The following is a 22,034-nucleotide window of genomic DNA, read 5'->3' as shown; positions in this document are numbered from 1 at the left end:
ATAACCTGGGTGGTTAACTGTTTCAGTTCCTCAGTTCCTTTACCTCCACTGAAACTAGTTTAAAAGAGAGCAAGATTTTGCCTCCAACAAACTAAATGGTGGGTTTTGCTGTTGCATCTCTGTCCATAATAATTTCAAATTAGAAAACAGTGCTAAGCCCTGTTCCTTGAACAGTTCCTGCCAGTTTGAAATGGGGTTTAATTACTGACAATAGCTACTTTGTAGGCTTTTAAAATGTCACTTTGATGTACTGAGATACATTTCTTAAATGTTAAAAACCTAATTACCTCTATCAAAGATACAAATATTAAAGAGCATTTCTAATTGTTAAATCCAGTAGCAGTACACCGAGAGTAGCAATGTAATTGCTGGGCAGCTCCTGGCAAGCCCAGTTTTGGGAACAGTGTCTTCTGTTTTCTCCTCTACCACAGAAGTCGTAAGTTGCAGGCACTAAGTGGTCCCTTACCTCTCTCCACAGCAGACCAGACTATTATCCTGCGCAGCTTTATATCTGTGTAGATGCGTTGGATTCAGCAGGACAGGGCTAACATGCAGCTGGGTTACCATGCTAGTATATCACCGCAACTGTCTTAAGGAAGGTTTGCCTTTAAGGTTGATAAGCACAGTGGATGGAGAGCAACAAATCAGCCCCAATGGGGGGTGTAATTTTGGTGCTCTGACAAGTTCCCTGCGGGCCTGTCTGCAAATAACAGTGTGAGTGAAAGCTAAATGTCACTTTGTTAAATATAAGCTCTAATTGTTTTTCTTAGCTATTGTGAAAATGGCTTCATGCACTGCAGTACAAACAGAGTTCCTGGTGCCTTCCTGCCAGATGTTTTTGCTGATGAGAGGCCGTCTGCCAGAAGTTAGTAAGCCTTAAAAAATTTATATTTTTTCTGATTTTTTTTGTTTTCTTTTCTTTGTCTTCAGTGTCTTGATAATCTAGAATAGGGAAGAAGTACCAGAAGTTGCAGTGGGTGGTGATATTTTGAGTCTTTTTCTAATTTTTTCTAATTTTTTCTAGGTTTTTTTTTGTTACAGGATAGGAACAAAATGTTTGCGTAGGAGGGTGCAGGGGTCGTTGTGTCCCACCTCTCAAAACTGTAGTTAGCCATTGCAGTCTCTTTTTAGTTGAAGAGGTACCTTAGTGGTGATCTGAGGCCCCCAGCTGCTATTTGAGGATCACACGATGTCAGTAACCAGCCCGCTGTATACCTCCTACTTCTGACTACCAGGTTGCAAGCTCTGCTTTCTGGTGCAGAGTGCTGCCAGGCACTGAGTGTGCTCTCCAGCCGCCACGCATCTCGCCATAAAACCTCCTGGAGACTAATAACTGCCTTGCAGAACTAGGCACTGCACTGGAAAATCAAACATCAGTGGTCTGGGTTTTTTTGAGGTTCCTCACTGATGTATGGGTGGAGCTTATGGGATTGTGATGGGAGAGGATGTCTTGGTAGACAAGTAATGGCCCCCACTGTCCTTCAGGAGAAGCCTTCTAGGTGTATATCTCACCAAACTATTGCTGTAATGTTATTAAGACATAATTTTCCTGATACTAGTGTGTTAAGATTTACAAAACCTCAGAGAGGAATATTTCTAGCATCACTTGAAATAATAACCTGGAGTTTCTTGGGAAATCCTGATCTTCTACCAGAACATGAGTTCTCAAAGAGTTTGAAAACTTTCTGTTTAACCTAAGGGTGTTGTTATTAACAGTCACCCGTGCAGTTATACTCTGTGTTGGAAATGAGTTTAAACACAATAATATATGGTGCTATTCCTTCTCAGAACATTGATTTCATGCTGACATTGCTAAAATGTGCTCATAGCCTTAGTGCAATCTGGAATTGAACCCTTATGCAGCTCCTTTTGCTCTTATGATAGCCTAACTGAGGTCACTTCATGGGAAGTGGGGACTTTCACCTTTATAATGTCATCATTGTGGTGTAGTGGTATTGCTCCATTCTATATCCTAAATTAGTTTTCTAAGAAAAGTGTTGATCTGTCCTTTAGAAAAAAACTGTGCTAACAATACTTGAGTTCTAATTGCAATTTTTGTAAATTTATTTTTTGAAGTAAAAAGGAGCTTAACATGCAGACACCCCATGGAAAGATTTGTCTGTCCTGCAAACAACCCAAGAGCTGAAGGGTTGGAGTGTGCCAAGACTTGCCAGAATTACGACTTGGAGTGCATCAGCCATGGCTGCATATCTGGATGCCTCTGTCCAAAAGGGATGGTAAGCGGACTCCTCTTTATTTTCTTGCCATCATTTTTTTCCTATCAGCAGTCATCTTGCAGCTTGGAAATATGTGGTTGTGAAGTATCAACTCTGCCAAATTGTGGCTGGTTTAAAATATGCATATTAGTGTATCTGCATAGAAGGTGAAGTTTAGCTTGTAATAATAATTGATAATCAAAAAGCCAAACCCCACTTTTTCTAAGTCCAATTTATGTCTTCACAGAATCACAGAATGTTAGGGGTTGGAAGGGACCTCGAAAGATCATTTAGTCCAACCCCCCTGCCAGAGCAGGACCACCAAGAGTAGGTCAAACAGGAACACATCCAGGCGGGTTTTGAATGTCTCCAGAGAAGGAGACTCCACAACCTCTCTGGGCAGCCTGTTCCAGTGCTCTGTCACCCTCACAGTGAAAAAGTTTTTCCTTATGTTTATGTGGAACCTCCTGTGCTCCAGCTTGAACCCGTTGCCCCTTGTCCTGTCATTGGACATCACTGAGAAGAGCCCAGCTCCATCCTCCTGACACTCGCCCTTTACGTATTTATAAACATTAATGAGGTCACCCCCTCAGTTTCCTCTTCCCCAAGCTAAAGAGACCCAGCTCCCTCAGCCTTTCATCATAAGGGAGATGTTCCACCCCCTTAATCATCTTTGTGGCTCTGTGCTGGACTCTTTCAAGCAGTTCCCTGTCCTTCTTGAATGGAGGGGCCCAGAACTGGACACAATATTCCAGATGGGGTCTCGCCAGGGCAGAGAAGAGAGGGAGGAGAACCTCTCTCGACCTACTGACTACACCCATTCTAATACACCCCAGGATGCCATTGGCCTTCTTGGCCACGAGGGCACGTTGCTTGCTCATGGTCATCCTGCTGTCCACCAGGTCCCCCAGGTCCCTTTCCCCTACGCTACTCTCTAACAGCTCAGTCCCCAACCTATACTGGTACATGGGGTTGTTCTTTCGCAGATGCAAGACTCTACACTTGCCCTTGTTGTAGTTCATTAAATTTCTCCCCACCCAACTCTCCAGCCCGTCCAGGTCTCTCTGAATGGCAGCACAGCCTTCTGGTGTGTCAGCCACTCCTCCCAGTTTTGTGTCATCAGCAAACTTGCTGACAGTGCACTCTGTTCCCTCATCCAGGACATTGATGAATGTATTGAATAGTACTGGTCCAGTACTGACCCCTGAAGGACTCCACTAAACTCCTCCTCAGTCTTGCTGAACTTCGCTAGTCAGAGAGACAGAAATACAGAGGCATCTATACCTCAAATACCCACCCCACATCCAGCCAAACCCTCCTACTGATACTAGTTTCCTCCTTGTCAAGTCTCCATCTCTGCTGCTGCCTTCCTGTGTGTTGCACCAGAGAGTTCCCCATGAGAGGGAATATGGGACATGAAAATTGCTAAAATTATGCCAGAGTGTGTCCTGGAGTTGCAGATGGTGTGCTGAGCATGCTTTTTTCACTGGTAAGGTGCTTTCAGGATTCCAGGGTTATGTTCCTTTCAATGCTCAGATGTAATTATCAGTTTAGTAATTTTTAAATAAAACAAATAGAAAACATTTGTTTGCTAAGCCAGTGACTGTGGACTCAATGTCAATTCAGAGCCCTGATAAAAAGCAGATAGAGTAGAATGGACAGCAGATCAATGCTGTTGTTTTCTGAGCAATAGAAAAAAGCATCAGTGTTCAGTTCTGTGCAACACTGTCTGGGCAGGCAAAGTGCTGTGCACAGGATCTCACTGGGGGCTAGGGGTATAGTCCCAGGCATCATGTGAATAAGATAGAGGTGAAGCATATGGTACTCTTTGTGAAGGTAAGTAAATGGCACTTTTGAGTTCTCTGTCCAGGAAAACTGCTGGGATTAAGAAGTTTGTGATGTTCAATGCATGAAATGCACATGAACTTACCTAGTAGATACTGGAAAAAGAGAGTTGAGATTCTATCTTTATTGTATTTGTAGGCTAAAATACTCTACAACTGTGAGATTTTATTTGATACCTGTGGTACTTAGAGACATGCTGGTACAGTTTTCTGACTCAGAGAGGCATATGGGAAAGCAAGTGTTTTCGAATGCTGCACCTTGGAGTCTGGAAATGCAAAAGATTTTTATGGGTTTTTTTTAAATCTTTTATTCCTGCTGAAGGTTCAGGCTCAGATTAATGTGCACTGGACCTTGACTGTTAGCAAATGAAGGAGTGGGTTATTACTTCTAGGGTTGAGGTCCATGTTTATGTTTAGGCTTCAGCTCTAAGGAATTTACTTCAACCACTAGTTTAAATTCCATTTTAAAAAGCAATTAATTTCACTTGGAACCATGTATTTTTATAAAGGTATGTTGGTTTTTCGTCTTCTGTATGAATACAGGTGTTTTTCTCTCCCCAGATTCCTTCCATTGTCTTACTAGAAACATCCCCCACTTCTCATAATGCAGTAATCTCTAGCATTAATATTAATGGATTTTTAAGCATTGCTGCCATATTTTGCTGATAAACACACATTTATGCAAATAGGTACTACTCCAGAATGAAATGCCAGCTGTAGGCAAAAACTCAGGCTTGTGAAGTGTCTTGTAGGTACAAAATGAAAAATACGCAATGGATTTTGAAGGCATCCATATTAACATTGAGCAAATTTTCACCACAATTTTAAAAGCAAGTGTTGCTTTTTTTTCTCATTTCAGTTTCTAAATGTCTTTCCATTTAGAGAAGAATATTCCTAAATAGTAGTGTGATAAATAAACTTACAAAAGTTCATTGCTTGTAAAGTTCCAGGCGCCCCAGTGTGAATAGATCTTTCTCTGTACGTAACAGTCAGATCTTTTCGATTTGGTGAAGGGTCTTGAGATTTGGTTTCAGTACCAGGCTATGATAATAGTACACTTTAGAGATAATCATGGAAAACAAATTATGATAGCTACTCAGCAGGGAAAAAGAAAAGGCGGGGGGAGCTGCCCCGCAAACTCCCCCAAATGAACTTTCTAGTAGTTAACTTTCACGTTTAGTGAAGAGTTTCATATTCCTTTTCAGCAGGTTGGAACTATCATTCAAACAATTGCTTCACAAAATTCTGGCCAGGAGAAGCAGTCTTTGGCATTTTGGAATTGGAAACTCCAGATGACCCTGTAGTGATGTGAAACACGCCCTTGAATTCAACAAGATGGTTTGTCAGGTTTTGGATAGAAGAATCAGGCCCTGTATTTTTTTTAGAAAACTAGTAAAATAAGTTCTTTGTCCGCTAGATGACAGTATGGTTCAATCTTCCAGTAAACAGTCTATAATTGCTCTTCTCATTGGCTTCACGTCTGGCAGGGAAAAAAAAAAATTGCGAGATTTGCTTTTCTCAAAACCACTATGGGAGAAGCCAGTATATAGACGATTTTGTGGTAAGCGTGGCCATGCAAAGTCAGGATCAAGCTCAGTGCTTTCATTATGTGAGTGCCCTTTGCCATATGTTAGACTCCTGGCAAGTGGCTCCATGCAACCTGCCAGCTTGTTATCAAAGAGCAGTTTCCTCCTTATCACCAACAGGTACCTAACCAGGATGGTCTGGGGAAGGCCTTTTCCTTATTTCTCCATTCCGCAACGCGCTTACAGTATCAGTTGCTAAAGACTGAAGGATTTGGGGTGGTGACCAGGTTCTCCTTTCCATTCTACCTCTCTACCTTAAACACTCTGAGCATGAGGGAAAGTGCTGCAAAGTTGTGAAGTCTGTGTTTTCCAGGCTTGTACCAACAGAGCTGAGCAATAAAGGGACTTGAAAAAGGTGTTAATATTTCTTTTACCAGTCAGTCTCCCTTGTTGGCGTTCTGTAATCCTGCTTAATTTACAAGCACTCATGGAGGTGAGCTGCTGTTTGTAGGAATGCCTGTGGGAAGTAACAGATTACTGAACATTTGTGGGAATAAATATTTGCACATATCATCACTTTGGAAGAAATTGTGCCATTTTACTGACGATTTTTTTCTTTTGCGGTACAGTAGTATATAAAAATTATGAATGGTCATGAATAACTTACTAGCAAAAAAAAAATATCTTCTTGCTTCTCTAGAATGATTGATACCATCAGGAAACACAGTCAAAGATATATAGTTTACATAAACAATTCTCCAGTAGAATTTGCAAGTATATATAACAATATGTAATTAAGTGCAATGTTATCCATATATAAAGAGATGTTTACAGATCAGTTAGCTGAGATACCAGTCTTAAACAGAGGAATCCATAGTCTAAAATCTGTATGCACAAATTGCCTGCCAATTTTGAATGACATATCTGAAAAATAATGAAAAACAATAATCAAGCATTGTTCGTGAACGTGATGCTGCCGTTGCCTGGATTTGAATTGGAAAATTTGCTGGGATAAGAAATTGGCAATCAATCAGTTGATTATTTCCCCAGTCAGAAAATGCAGATGAAAACTAATTTCTTTTAACTGGAAAATAAGTTTTCCAGTTCATCTTGACTTAATATTTTACGTTGTTTTGATTTCTTGAAAATAAAAATGTTCAATATGTCATGAAAAGTAATTCTTCTTTTTCTGTCTTTGATCATCTGGAGGGTGGGAAATTCTCCATACTTGTCACCCTTTTGCAGAGCAGAAAAGATAAATCATAACATATGTGCAGAAGTGTGGGGAAAAATATGCTTTCTCAGATTATTTTACTGCACTCCAGGTTTTTCCCATTGGAAAATATTAATAAATATACAAATAGAGTGTTAACCACCTTTCTGGGGAAAAAGAGGAGCAGAACAATCAGAAGGCACAAAATCCAGACACTTCAAAACTACAAAATTAATTTCTTTCAATTCCCAACAACTGAAGCAACTTTAAGGCTTAAAATTGAAATGAAACGTTTTATTGTATTCTGGCTGCTGAAATAAAACTGTTTTTGAAACTATGATATGTTAGTAGAAAAAAGAAAAAAATCCATAAACATTTAAGTCAGAAAAGTTAGAAAGGTTTTTTCCTTCCAAACTGTTTTCAACAAAAACTTAATGGAGTGCTGTTTTGATTTTCCTGCTAGCTCTATTCTGTATTCTTCAGTATAGGCTTGTCCTATATAACAACTTGACAGAGTGTTCAGAAGGAGGTGGGTACCAGCTTTCTGGTATGTGCATCTGCCCCAGGATAATGCTTCATAAAACAAACGTAAGAAGCATACAGCTAACATAAGAAAAGTCAAGTGTAAACTAGCACATGTTGAGTGGTCTGTCCTAACATGTTTTTGTCTTGTCTTTGCCTGCATAGAAAAGGTGACAGGCCATTTTAGATAAAACGTATCAGCTATTGGGTTCTAATCTGATCTACTTCGTTTACTTAATCACATACTCTTTTATATCTTTGGCTGACTTTCCGCTGAAGCCTTCAGGTGTATCAGGAGGAACAATGAAAATCTGAGCTTCCCTTGGCAGCGAGATACTCATCAAAACTGTGTCAACCAAGAGATTAAAATTCAGCCTCATCAAGGCAGAGTTTAGGGAAGAAGAATCTTAAAGGTTCTGAAATATGTAATATTGTCCTTCCTTTTGCAAGATTTGTCAAAGCTTAACAATTAATAAGACAGAGCAAGGAAACAATGGAAATTTCTGTCAGATCCCCAAATAGAGGAGGAATCATCAGCTAGTCAACCACTTATAATCCCACGCATGTGCTCTCAGGAGCATCATCATAAGGTTGTGAGATGGTGCGAACAGCAGCTGTTCTCATTACAAACCTGTGTCTTTTCTTGTGATTGCCTCCCCAAGACTCATGCCTCCCACCACCTCAGGCACTCAGGACTGTTAGATCTCCTGTATTAAATGCTATCTATTGATGGATTGAGAGACTTCCACAGAAAGTCCAGCTGTTTGTGAATAATGGCACTGGCCTTGTAGTACCACATGCTACTGTGCTCGACAGACTTGTAGTGCAGCATGGCATTGGGCTGTCAGACATACTAGCTTTTGGATATGGTGTCAACATGAACAGTAGATGTGTGTTACTATTAACAAAGCCGTAATCCATTGAGTTTTGCAGCAAAAATAATTAATCTTCTGGTCAAAGTCCACTTTGGGTGTTTGTGTCCACCCACTCTACAGTGTTCAGACAAGGTGGTCTTCCCCCTTTGTCAGTGGATTAACAGTTGCTGACTGTAGCTTCGTGGTGGCAATACGTTTGTGATGGAAATTTTAATACCAGTCTATTAAGTTTTTAAAGTTGTGGATAGGCTGTGATTACCTTCATGGCAATGTGTGAGGGAGCAAGTAGAAGAGGACCTAATCCTCCTTTTACTAACCACATGTCTAATCCCAAGTTTTGTATCCAGAGCCTAGCCCTCAAGTCTACTGTGAATTGTGTTGCTGAACACTGTGGAAAATTGCAGAGATGTAGCTGTGAGTGTGAAGTCATATATTGCTTTTTTCCTGAATGCCACCAGGAAGGAAGGAAGAATTACACATACTTGGAAACATATAGTCTTCTCTGGCCTGTTTGCTCCCCATCCATTGTGGAGTAAGTTTGAGGCAGAGCCCCAGCTCTGTCATCAAGAAAAGCATTGCTTTGTTTCCATCTTGCTTCTATCGGTGTGAGTTTATTTGGCATAATATAGATCTCCATAAGCCACAGAGCATGTGGAGCTGCATATGAATGAAGGGTCTGTGGGCTGTGAAATCTTTTTTATTAGTAGTTCCCTGTGGCGGTTCTAGGTCCCCATAGGAAAAGGCAGAGCTGTTCTACTTTATTAACCTGGCGTTCAGACTACATTGATCTCATTGGCCCATATTTAATGGTAAAGAAGAAACTATTTTAATGATTTTACAGAAAGAGTTTAAACTGAGAAGGTGATATTTTGTGACTTTTGAATGAGAAGGAGGGAAGCGCTTTTCATTTTGGTATTCTGTGATGCAAGAGCCAAATCTACCCCTGGCTTTGCAGAACCATAACCAAGTGAAAACCAACATAGCCAGCCTTGGTTTTGTTTGATTCTCTAAAACTGGCTGTCTTCAAAAAGGAAAGGGAATAATCACAGAAATAAACAGAGAAAAGGAATGGAAAAAAATAAATAGTATAAAGGCTTTTTTTTTTTTGGATTGTTTTTGTTTGTTTGTTTAAGTGGGACAAATGATTTGTTGTTATAGAAAGACAAACTAAGATCAGTAGGGTAAAACTGAAAAAAGAAAAATTGTAGACAGAACATAATGACCTATTTCCCAGCCACAGAGCCTGTGAGAGTGGAATAATGTCTCAAGTCGACTGATGTTTGTCCTGCTTTCTAGGAAATAAATAGGGATTTGAAAGAAAATGAGTGACCACTGCAATTTTCAGAGGCAAGTTGACAGCTGGGTGGTTTTGTTGGGGGGCAATTGTCTGTGACAACAGAATCTGCATTTGCACTTGGATTCTTCTGGCACTGCAGCTCCTTGTCTCCTCCTCAGTGTTCATACTTCAGTTTTTAGCCCAGCTGAGCCCTGGATCTGGCTGCTTTTCTGGTAGGCCATCCTTCACTTTGTTGTGTGTGAGAAGCATATGCTATTTATCTGCTTTCTGTATTCATCTTAGCCTATTTTATCTTCACCACATGCTGGTTTTGGTCAAATTGGGCTTTCTTATCATGACATTCTTCTGTAATCTATTCTGTTCTCCCAGCAGCTTAAGATGGTGTTCAGCCCCTGAATCAAGACTGTGATTTATGTACTCATGGATCTATTTATGTTAATGACAAAAATATTAGAAATGCTGTACCTTTCTTAACCTTAGGTAGTGTTGAGCCATTTCCTCTATCCTTTCCTCTATTCTTTATCCACATGTTCTTGTGCTTACTCCTCTGTGTACTAGCACGTACCGACAGACCCACATGCTGACTATGTGTTTTGCTTAGGTGCGACATGAAAACAAGTGTGTTGCTCCTGAGAGATGCCCATGTTTTCACAACGGAAGAGAATATGCCAAGGGAGAGACAGTGACTAATGACTGCAACACCTGGTGAGCCACTGGAACTGCATTTTCCTGTTTTTCTCTAGGGCACCTACATGTCCTGATAAAACCAAATATTGTTTACTTAGCAGATCTATTGTATATAAAGTCAGGTTTTGCAGTGTAGTAACACACATATTGCACAGACTAGCATATTCCCTTCACATGTTGCATAAAGACCAGTGCAATATCTAGCAACTGTACCTAATACCTTATATGTAGTCTATGTGTCTGTACGAGTCCTCTATAGCCACTAGCTAGTGGATTTGCTGCTTGATCTTGCATCACAAGATAACAATATAGGAGCTGTTCTGGGGTGAGAGGAATGGAGCCTGCTAATGGAGTCACTAAGCTCTGCCGTCATGCTTCCCTTTTTTTGCCATCTGGGGTCCTTCAAATCAGTCCTTTTCAGCCAGAAGCATGCATCAGCGGAAGGAGTGTGATATGCTAACTATAATGTGACAGAAGCTCTTCAGGAAAATGTTAAAGAATCAGGCAGAAACAGAGTTGACCTCATATCTCAAATGAGAACTTAGTCCATTGATATCTTTAAAAAAAAAAAAGAGAAAAAAAGAAGAGAGAGTTGATGGTATCTTCTTAGAAGAAAAGAGCTCCATGTCTTTCACCCATATCCCTGTCTATCCTGTTTGGTTCTTGGAAAAGAATTTGTAGATTTAAAAGAAAGTGCTGGGCTGTGAGACTTGCATGGAGGGAAGCCCTCAGCACAGCCTTTGGTAAGGTATAGGGTATTTGCCTGCTGGGCAATTCTTGGCTTCTGCTTGCACAGCACACTTGCTGCGTTGGAGGTGCTTTGCTCTCCATATGTGATTATGGATGGAATGGTGGCTCTTTCCTGCAGAGCTCCAAGTGTCCAAGGTGTAGGACATGCAGCTACCAGCAGTGTGGAAAATGTGTCCTCTTTGGACTAAGACTTCAGAATCTCTTGTACATTTTGCCTGAAATGTCCCTGCCCAGCTCTGTGGCACCCCCAGAAGCAGTGTTTCTGTTATCCTCTGTATATCTGGGTGGAGTTGGATCGGAGAATCAGCGCCATTAAGGAGTCATTTGATTTGGTTTTTGTTTTGTGCATTGATCTCTGAGCAACAGTGATTTCAAGTGTTGTGTTTTTATACTAGTGGGACTCTTCCTAACTAGTGTAAGTTAGACTTGGATATAAGGTTTTATGGTTTTATATGGAAATATTGACCTTCCAGTGCTTTGTTTCATTTTTTCCCTTTGTAGCTACATGTTAGTTTGTGAATCATGTACTATAATTAGAACTGGGGAAAGTAGGTTTGAAGGGAGGAAGATGGAGAAGTTGATATTTTACTATAGATCACAGAGTCACAGAGCCACAGAATAGTAGGAGTTGGAAGGGATCTCTGGAGATTGTCTGGTCCAATTTCCCCGCCAAAGCAGGTTGGCCTAGACCAGGTCACACAGGAACGTGTCCAGACAGGTTTTGAATATCTCCAGAAAAGAAGAGTCCACAACCTCCCTGGGCAGCCTGTTCCAGTGCTCTGCCACCCTCAGAGTGAAGAAGCTCCTCCTCATGTTCAAGCTGAACTTCCTGTGTTCCAGCTTGTGCCAATTGCCCCTTGTCCTGTCACTGGGCACCACTGAAAAGCACCTGGCCCCATCCTCTTGACACCCACCCTTTAGATATTTATAAGCATTGATGAAGTCCCTTCTCAATCTTCTCTTCTCCAGGCTAAAGAGCCCCAGGTCTCTCAGCCTGTCCTCATGGGAGAGATTCTCCAGCCCCCTAATCATCTTCGTAGCCCTCCGCTGGACTCTCTCCAGTAGCTCCTTGTCCTTCTTGAACTGGGGGCCCAGAACTGGGCGCAGTATTCCAGGTGTGGCCTTACCAGGGCAGAGTAGAGTGGGAGGATGACCTCCCTCAACCTGCTCACCTCACTCTTCTTAATGCAACCCAGGATGCCGTTGGCCTTTTTGGCCACAGGGGCACACAACTGGCTCATGGTCATCCCGTTATGCACCAAAACTCCCAGGTCCCTCTCTGCAGAGCTACTCTCAAGCAGGTTGACCCCCAACCTGTACTGGTGTATGGGGTTACTCCTCCCCAGGTGCAGGACCCTACACTTGTCCCTGTTAAACCTTATCTGACTCCTCTCTGCCCAGCTCTCCAGCCTGTCCAGGTCTCGCTGAATGGCAGCGCAGCCTTCAGCTGAATCTGCCACTCCTCCCAGCTTTGTATGGTCAGCAGATTTGCTGAGGGTGCACTCTGTCCCTTCATCGAGGTCACTGATGAATATGTTGAATAGGACTGGACCTAATACTGACCCCTGGGGAACACCACTAGTCACAGGCCTCCAGCTGGACTCAGCACCCCTGATCACAACTCTCTGAGCTCTGTCCTTCAGCCAGTTCTCAACCCACCTCACTGTCCACTCATCTAACTCACACTTCCTAAGCTTCCCTATGAGGATGCGATGGGAGACAGTGTCAAAGGCCTTATTAAGGTCAAGGTAGACCACATCCACTGCCCTCCCCTCATCCACCCAGCCAGTCATTTTATCATAGAATCAGATATCAGATGTCAGATTGGTCAACTACAACCTGCTCCCATTGCATCTAGGTAAAATGACTCAACTGAAAAACAGACACAATGAAAATTTTCTTGTAACAAGAACAGTAAGGTGTAAAACTCCTAGATGATGTTGTGAAATTTGCAAGATTCTTCACAATAACCATGCACAGTCTTTTTATTTTCAGTCATTCTTTAATCTTCAATCTTAACATAGTCATAACCATGTTGCTTCATTCTTGTAACTGCCCTTTTGTTTCTGGCAATGCCACTGTAAGTGACAGTTCCTCTAATACATAGAATTTTCTTCAATATCAGGGTCAAGAAAATGTTAATCATGCTTTTTCTCATTGATGAAATGTTCTTCCTCTCATTTTAGGTATTTTTCTCGAATGTGAAAGTAAAATTGGAAATAAAGTCACTTCAAAAGTGTCACTAGGGCTTTTTTGAACTATGTGACTTTGAAAAGTTTCATGATAGTTCTCAGCAAATATCAAGTCAAATGCCATTTAGAAAATGATATAGGAAATTACTATTGCTTTGAGATTTAATAAGAATTGAGAGTCTGCATTTTGGAGGTCAGATCTTCCTTTTCTTTTGTTTTTGCTTTTTGTACTGCTGTTGCAGGAGTTCTTATTCTCACTTGTTCTTAGCCAGATGTGAACACCTGCAAACGCAATATATGAGCCAGAGGTGTCAGATTTGGCGTTTACATTCGACTTGACATATGGGAGACCCTAATTCATGAACAACGGAATGTCTCCAAGTCTAAGCCAGTGGCAAAACTTTTGTTATGCTATGTATTGGGAATTCATGTAGAGCTCAGTGAAAATTTTGGAATAACATTTATGAGGCAGTACATAGCAGAAATTTGCTAATCTGAATTTTGCTACGCCACATACTTTATAATCTGTCCGTGCACATATATACAAAATCTTGGTCTTGCTCTATCTATTAGCAGAGATTTAATAGCAGAGGATGCGATAGGCTTTGTGTTACTGAAATTTCATTCTTTGAAGAAAATGTATTGCACAATATTTGTTATACTGTGAAGTGTTATCAAGATTGAACAATGCTTATGCTTGGGTTAAGGCATTACTAGAGAACGCAGTTCAGTACCCGGTTTTTCTTTGGTTAGCAATTTGATCTTGGGAAAGTACTTGAGGTTTTTTATCCCTGAGTTTTTCCATCTGTAAAGCAGGGATAGAATTCCCCTTTCCCTGCTCTTATAGAGCTTGATTAGAAAATCCCTGGGGCAGTGATGGTGTCCATCTGTATTCATATAGCATTTAGTAGAAGAATGTTTCTCCAGCCTCAAGCAAGATATTGCTTATTAGATTATTAAATTGTTATTATTATTAGATTGGTTTATTAGGTATGGTGTCAGATGCTATTCTAACTCCGCAAATTAACAACAAACAAAAAAGTGATCAGATTTTATGCTTCATTGACCTTTTTGTTTGTTCGCTCAGTCTCTTTCTAGTTAGCAAATCAATTTATTTCACTGCTCAAAAGTCTGTGGATGCCAAGGGAAAGATCCCCTTTCATATCTGCAGCTTCTGTAGCAAGGCTTGTGGTTCTCCAGGATACCTCTGGAAAAGGGCAAGAGGACAGGGTGGATGCTCTGAAGCCTCCTCTTATCTTTATTTCTCCATTTCCCTCTTTCCCTCATTTTAACATGAGCATATTTACTTCCTTGAACCTTATTTATCAGAGTACCAAGTGAGATTTAGATTATTATATATTACAGCAATGAAAGAATACAAATGTTATTGGAAATGCTCAGAAATTTAATAGTGATTGGTGTTGGATATGGCTGGTTTGGTGTCATCATGAAGACTAGGAGCCCTACTATTTTTCCTTCTGTCTGTTACACTGGTATAATTAGACTGAAACCAATTAAGTCACAGCAAGATAAGAGAACTGGCCTTCTTTGCATTTTGAATATTCACTCAGAAAATGGTCACTGTGTGGGTTTTTTTGTTTTGTTCTGTTTTGGTTTTTAAAACAAATCTAAAACCAAAACAACAAAGGAAAACAGAAGGCAAAAAGAGTGTAAAAGGAGGAGTGAGACAAAAAAAGAAACCCCACGGTCCCTTTCATCATGCCATCACTGGTTTTGTACAATAATGACAGTGCAGTATAGCTGCTACAGCAACGTGGGTGTAATGATATCAAGACCTTAACCTTGTGTCTGATTGCTCTTCAGAATTCTTCCCTCTGAAAAAACAAGGTAGCATCTTGTTTTGCTCTGCAAGTCAGGATGTCCCCTTTTTTTTTCTTGCATATTCTGTGAGGAAGTCTAGAAGGTGTCCTTGATAACATCACTTGCAAGTTATACAGGCAGGAAACAACTTGTGTATCTCCTGATCAGGAGTCTTGTCACACCTTGTCCCATCTCCTATTGCATAAGCTGAGGTTTAGCTTGGAGTCCTACTTGTATGTTGCCAAACTTGGATTCTCCTGTAGGGCAGATGTTCTGGTTCAATCACCACAGGAGACCTCAGGGGACATTGTCATGCTATAGGACATTCCTCAGGTGTATGTATATCTGAACCTATGTACAGAAAAAGAAATATTTCTATCCATATATGTGCTCTCATCAGACTGTGAGGTAACGTCTCCAATTGCTAGGTCAGATAAACCAGCATGAAGAATGAATTTAATTTAAGAAAAGAAAGACCTCTTTGAAGAAGGGTGGTATTATAGTTAAGTATATAATCTGAACAAAAACCACTGGGCAGACTGAATTACGGTCCTGGTTACTTGGTCCCAGAAGTTGATCACTAGAGTAAGTGCATGTCCTTTGACATCAGCTGGATGTTAGGTTTACTACTATTTTGGCTTTTAATGAGGGGAAAATGGACAGTGCTGCAAACAAAACCAGGGTTGCTGGTATTATACTTCATATTTAACCTCTAATGGTCCTTAGAGTGTAATCAATCTGTTTTTCTAGAAGGTTACTCAGAGCAGAGCAGCTCTGAGAAGAAGCTAATACTAATAGTATTATGAAATGTTCTAGCAGACTCTGTCCTGACCTCTTTCTGTAATAGGGAAGTTCAAAAAGCACATACTCCTACATGCAACTTGTAAGAAGAAGGGAAATGCATTCCTTAGTCACCTAACATGTTAATGCACTATTTGGATTTATGCACCCAATCCTAACATATGCTAATTTACGTTCATGAGAGAGAGTGTCATCTAGTGCACTGTAGTGTAGTGTAGTTATGGAAGTCTATCTAGAGAAGGATTCCAGCAGCCCAGGCACGGAGCCTTCTATGGGGACCTTTTCAAGGCCAAACATAGAGTGGATCTACTGGAATGTACCTGAGGATGGAGAGCAGGACAGAGCTGCAGCTGGTTATGTTTGGGTTAAGACACACAAGGAAACAATGCTCCTGTTTGTTCTGCAGTTAGTTACTCCCTGACCCAAGCCCAGGAAAAAGAGCAGAACAAGGCAAAATAGTAGCTTATCACCACTTGTGTGTCTTTTGGAGAGTCTTCAGATCATGAGCTCCTGGAGGTAGAAAGTTTTGCTCTTTCACTTCGCCTAGAGCACCTTGCATTCTTTGCTTATTATATTAATTGGAAATAGTGATAACTCATTTCCTCTGTTACAGTGTGTGCCATGGTCGAAAGTGGGAATGCACCAAAAATACGTGTGATGGCACCTGCACTGTAATTGGTACAGCTCATTATTTGACATTTGATGGATTGAAATACAAGTTTCCAGGAAACTGTCAATATGTATTAGTTCAGGTAAGAACATGTCAAATGCCAAAGCTGTCTGATGATATATAAGGTGTTGTACACCAGGAGAGAAGTCTAATGTTTGGATAAATCACAGTAAACTATTCTTAATTACTAAGCCAGATGTAGGTAGAGGAGAGCAGATCTTAATGACTTCAAAAGGTGCCTTGAGAACATTGAAGATTGCATTGTGTTCTGTAGAAATTAATTAGGTTGTCACGTGTCTGTCTGGCAGTCATAAAACACGCAGTAGCAGCATGGTACAGAGTGGAGCTGTCTGAATATCATGTCTAACAAGGAATTGTAGATAGCCATAAATAAATCTCATTCTCCACTAGCCTCTTTATCCTGTGGCAATGGCTTACAGTCTGACTGAGTGAGACAAGAAGTGGTTGGTGAACCTTCTCTAAGTGTATCCAGAGCAGACTCTGCTCATTCACTTTGGCGAAGTCACTGTCCTGTTCCATGCACCAACCTATTTGGAGTACATTGACAATGTCTATTTTCTTCACAGCAAAGAGGAAAGGTGGATGAAGGCATAGCACACTAATACCAGCCTGTGATTTGTGGGAGCAGACAGAGGTTTAGAGTTAAATGAGATTAAGGCCCATCTACAGATGCAAATCGTTGTGTATTTAAAAATGTGTGTGCAAAAGAAGAAGAAATAATCTGAAAATTTGGTCTAACTAAAGACTGATCCACTGCTAATTGATAACGGCAGTCTTCTGCAGTTAAAAGTGACATTTCTTGGGTGGGCTACTACTTTCCCCATGGACCCTTTTCATGAAGCAGGTTCCTCCTTGCTGTTCTTGGGCAGGAAAGTGTGATCAACCTGTCTCTGGCTACATCTTTGAAGTACGCTTCCACCTTGATGCTAGCTGGATTACCTTAGAAGACTGATTGCTCTGACACTAGCGAGAGTTCTGTATAAAGGTCTTATGGGCCTTATATAACATACAGTACTACAAAAACTACTTAAAATGAGAACAAGATCTGTTTTCCTAAGATGACAAACACAGAGAACTATAGACAGGGTCTTTTTCTTAAAAGGTGTGTGCAGAAAAAACCCCAAAATACCTAAAGGGCCTGAAAGTCATAAGTAATCAGATAAATGTAGTACTATCTCTCCATACATCCCAGAAATATTTGACTTAAAAGAAAATCAATACCTTAAACTATGTAATTGCTCCTCAAGAAGTAAGTTGACATTGTTGTAATGATTATTCATGTACAGGCTGGAAAACACAGACATCAAGTATCTTGCTCAAAACTGGGCAGCAAGTTTCTAACCCTTTTTTCTAACCTAACCTTCTAAGGTTATATTTTTATTTTATCATTACAGCTGCAGAGTCTTGATCAGTGTTACATCAATTTATATCTGTGCCCATTGTACATCTTTAAAATATCAGAGTTACTGTAATATCATGGATTCTTCCTGCTGAAGAATACCCTGCAAAATATGCACGTGTGTGTGTCACAGGCAGAGTATACCTCATTCTTTAAGGAAGGGGTGGACCACATGAATATCAATGCTAAGCACAAATTAAATTAATATGGGAACAGTTGGCATGCCAACATATACCCTACTGGCCATAGATTACACAGGGTATTATTTGAGGCTTCCTTTTTCTCCATAGATCTGTATATGTTTTTCAAATGTTCCACCTTAATGACTCATTCATTTATTTTCATCTGATAGGATTTCTGCAAGGATAACTCTGGAACATTCCGGATACTAATTTCAAATGAAGGCTGTGGCTTCACTGGAGAAAAGTGCACCAAGAGGGTTGTCATTCTGTATGAAAGTGGGGAAATAGAGTTGTTTAACGGAAACGTACGTACACTTCTGTTTTCTTTCTTTCCCTGTTTTGGGGAAAAGAGTTTCAGGTTGTTTAGTAAGATGAGGCATGAATGACCTCATGCTCAGTGGTTCTTGATCAGATGTGAACAGATTAGTAGGATTATAATTATCCATTTTGCTCCCAGAGGTATAATGCCATTTTGGTATTTCTGCTTGATGCCAACAAATTTATCTCAGATGACAATGCTGTTCAATGCAAGCTTATATGGGGAATGTGCTTTCTAAACATGGGAGGTCTAAGTCTATTTCAAGCCACATTAAGTGCAAGGAAGAGCTAAGAAGTGACTGCCCCATGACTAGTAAAACTTCAGACCTTATTTAACCATCTGAGGGACTGAGCACACAGGCAAAAAAGAAGTCATGGCTCAAACAAGTTGATACTGCAGAAGCGAGTATCAACTATCCTTTCCTCTGTTAAATTGTCAGATGGAAAATCCAGATGACTGGTTTCTTCTTTTTTCCTGCTTGCCTACCAACAAACACTGAAGAATTGACCAAGAATCACTTCCACCTCCCATGTCCCTCCACAGCAGGAAGCAAGCTTTCCAAAGGGCAGAGTTCAGCTCTTTGCCTTGAGCACTGTAACAATTAAGACTGCCTGTGTGTTCAAACATTACAGAGCTACAGTGGATTATAGTGTTTCGGTTGCTCAGTTTTCAGAGGTACTGTGCTCTGAACTGGCATCTGGACCAGAGATTTGCAAAAATGTTCCCAGTGAAACTTGAAACTACCCTACATTTGCCTTGTTTTGGGTTAACAGACAAAGCTGTACCAGATTTTGCATAGCCTGCAAATTGCCTGCAAATTGCTGTGTGCCACTGATACTTGACAGGAACACACAAAACATGGCCATTAATAATAATGTCTGTGCAGTGCATCTTGACAGCATATGATCCATGTAGGCTTTTGGTTGCTGGAGGAATGAACATAGGATGCATTGGTTACCCAACCAATTCTTTATTTCTACTGCTAAAGAATCCACTACTTGGGTGAGGGTGCATAATAGTGCAGGGATCATTGCATAGACCCAGGCTTTGTCTGAAAGCTTTTTTAGGTGACGTATTTTCAGAAAAGCTGTGATTCCATTTGGACACCTGAAGAAGGGCCAGAAACAACAGGAGGTGATAAGGCATCCTGGAATTCCAGGAACAGAAGGTGTTTGGTTCCTGAGAAAGTATGTCCTTACAAGAGCTAGGTCTCTATCACAAGACTGTCCACATCATCTTGACCAAATATTTAGCTGTCTTTCTAGACAGTTTTAAGGTCATTGTAATAGTATCTAGAGCAGGTTTTCTTAGAAATAACAGCAACCAAAGGAGAGATTAAGGAAAAACATCTGATATGAAGACTCTTAGGCAAATTCTCACCCGGTGGTGACTTCCTACGCTCTTTTTCCACAAGAATCCTTAAAAGCAGCTGGAGAATCAAGTCTTTTTTTTTTGCTATTAAAATATTGCCAAGCAGCATTGTTTTATGATGATATTGTTTTGAGAGCAGCTTCTAGTTTTAAGTAAATGGGAGCTTAATTGAAGTATCTGCATGTTAAAATTCTGGCTCGCATTAAAAAAAAAAACCTATCGTGAAATCATTTTTGCTTTTCTGAAACAAATAAATCTGCTGGTTTGCAAGGTCAAAAGTTTATGACTTCGTGGTTCAGCAAAAAGCCTCCGTAAATATAGAAATTCTGTAATTTAGGTCAACCTCCCAGCTCAGCTTTGTCCTCCTCTGTTTTTTGCCTGAGTTTGGAAAGACAGAGACTACTGTATTTGGAAGTTAAGTGATCAAATGTGACTAGACTGTATAGTAATACATCGGGCATAAGAGAAAAAGCTTCCAGTTCCTAAAATATCTTTCTACATATTCTTCCCTAAAGAAAAAGGGCCTCTGTAGGAGATCCTTGGAGCATGTGAATTGTCTTCTCTGGGCATACATGTTTCTGATAAGAACCAGAGATGAAGAGAATTGATTTACAGTGCTGAGCTTTTACTGAATTGAACAAGAAAGAATAGTGAAATATGGAAATATTTTGCCCTGCAACTAGGGAGTGGGTGAATGGTTCGTGGGCTCCTCTTTTGTCCTTGCTTTAATCACCATTTGTACTCATTAAAAGTTTTCATCTGCCTCTTCCACAATGAAACAGTTTTCTGTTAATGCATTAATGGTGCTAAAGTAACAGCCATGCCAGACCTTTCTCTCCAAATGTGGTTAATAATCCTATTAGAGTTCCCATTGAAAGGGGATTATGGTGTGAAAGAAAGCATTTTAAATTAATCTCTTAAGTTCTTGGTAGCTGGAGGCTGTGAATTTGCAGCCAGATGGGAAGAGAAAGAGGCACACAGGGGAAGTGAAAGTGATGGAAAAATGAAGAGACACCGAAAGGAATCTCTCAGGTTTTTTTCCTGTTGGTGTAAGTGGTTGGGAAGAAAGTCCTTCCTGACTTCAGAATCAGGCTTTGGTCCTTCAGAGGCCACTGGTGCATGTGGTTCTCGCAGTTCAAATTACACTTAAACCTAGCCAGCCCTTTTTTCACTACCTGCCTCAGGAGCACAGAATTGTTAGTTTCCTAAAAAGATGAAATAAAAATAAAATGTAATTATTCAGTGAACCATTGACTGAATGCTAAACTGATTATTAATTTGGTATACCTTGTCCCCTTTGTCAGCCCTACTTCTCTTTAGCAGTCATTGCTTTGTGTGTCAGCATTTGTGGTGAGTGTTTGTTATACCCCAGGAGCACAAGGGACATGGCCACATTCAAGATTATAGAAAGATGATGAAATATCTTACTTGTATCCCAACTTGCTCTTCAGATGTGTTGTTTCTAAGGCAATAATTTATCCATATGAACTTTTCAGTGTAGAGACAAGCCTGTAATCAGTCCTTAACCCATGCCTTGCTTACCATTTTGCAAGTGCTCTAGAGCCTCTGTATAGTATATTGGAACTATCTGTTCTCTGGAGGACAGCATGTTTGAAAATAGCTGTTAATCTATGAGCACGTGTCCCACTGCGAAAGTGACCTAAAAGAAGTAGTAATTAGAAACACGGTCAGTAGCGCAGTGTGTTTTTCTTGTTCAGGTAAACATCAAGGTACCGCCTAAAGATGACAATGGTTTAGAAGTCATGAGGTCTGGCCGTTATTACATCATTTTACTGGGCAAAAGCATCAGTGTGACCTGGGATCTGTCCATGGGAGTCTCAGTTATCTTAAAAGGCAATTTCAAAGTAAGTATTTTTTGCTTTACTTCTTATTTTCACTCAAGAATGCACTTACCCTGTCCCTGGAGAATTGAATTTTTTTATGCAGACATGCTGATAGATTTCCATGGAGTATTAGACACTTGCTTGAAAATGAAGGGATTTTTTTGTAGTAACAGAAGGGTTGCTTACTTTCCCAGTAGTTCAGCTGTAAGGGGTAGATTCTGGGTCATTGGAGATGAGCTGTGACAGAAAGGATGAATGCTGTGGTGCCTCAGAATAACTATGCCTTGAGCAATTTCTTCTGTATTCAAGAAGAGCTGTATAAGGAGCCAGATTTACTAGTGATGGCAATAGGACAGTCATCTCGAGAAATAATATGGGATTGTAGGGACATACTCCAAATAGAGCCAACAGGCACCACTGATCACAGTTGTCATCTTGCTTCCTGGAGTCTTTGGAGACAGTATGGTCCTACTTTCAGCTAAGC

At 40.5% G+C, this 22,034-nt stretch overlaps 1 protein-coding gene across 1 annotated transcript in view; it reads left to right on the top strand.

Annotated features, from left to right (window-relative positions):
- VWF (von Willebrand factor) overlaps positions 1 to 22,034 on the top strand; it is a 141,841-nt gene that overhangs the window by 44,405 nt on the left and 75,402 nt on the right. The window contains exons 17-22 of the mRNA XM_086465735.1: positions 771 to 865; positions 2,077 to 2,237; positions 10,095 to 10,198; positions 16,358 to 16,496; positions 18,187 to 18,321; positions 21,425 to 21,571. Coding sequence (XP_086321861.1) covers positions 771 to 865; positions 2,077 to 2,237; positions 10,095 to 10,198; positions 16,358 to 16,496; positions 18,187 to 18,321; positions 21,425 to 21,571 — 781 coding nt within the window. The remainder of the gene's footprint in view (positions 1 to 770; positions 866 to 2,076; positions 2,238 to 10,094; positions 10,199 to 16,357; positions 16,497 to 18,186; positions 18,322 to 21,424; positions 21,572 to 22,034) is intronic.

The sequence above is a fragment of the Leptosomus discolor genome, chromosome 1 (genome assembly GCF_034619465.1).
Source record: "Leptosomus discolor isolate bLepDis1 chromosome 1, bLepDis1.hap2, whole genome shotgun sequence".
In the NCBI taxonomy this organism is placed as follows: domain Eukaryota; kingdom Metazoa; phylum Chordata; class Aves; order Leptosomiformes; family Leptosomidae; genus Leptosomus; species Leptosomus discolor.
This window is presented reverse-complemented; position numbering and strand designations above follow the sequence as displayed.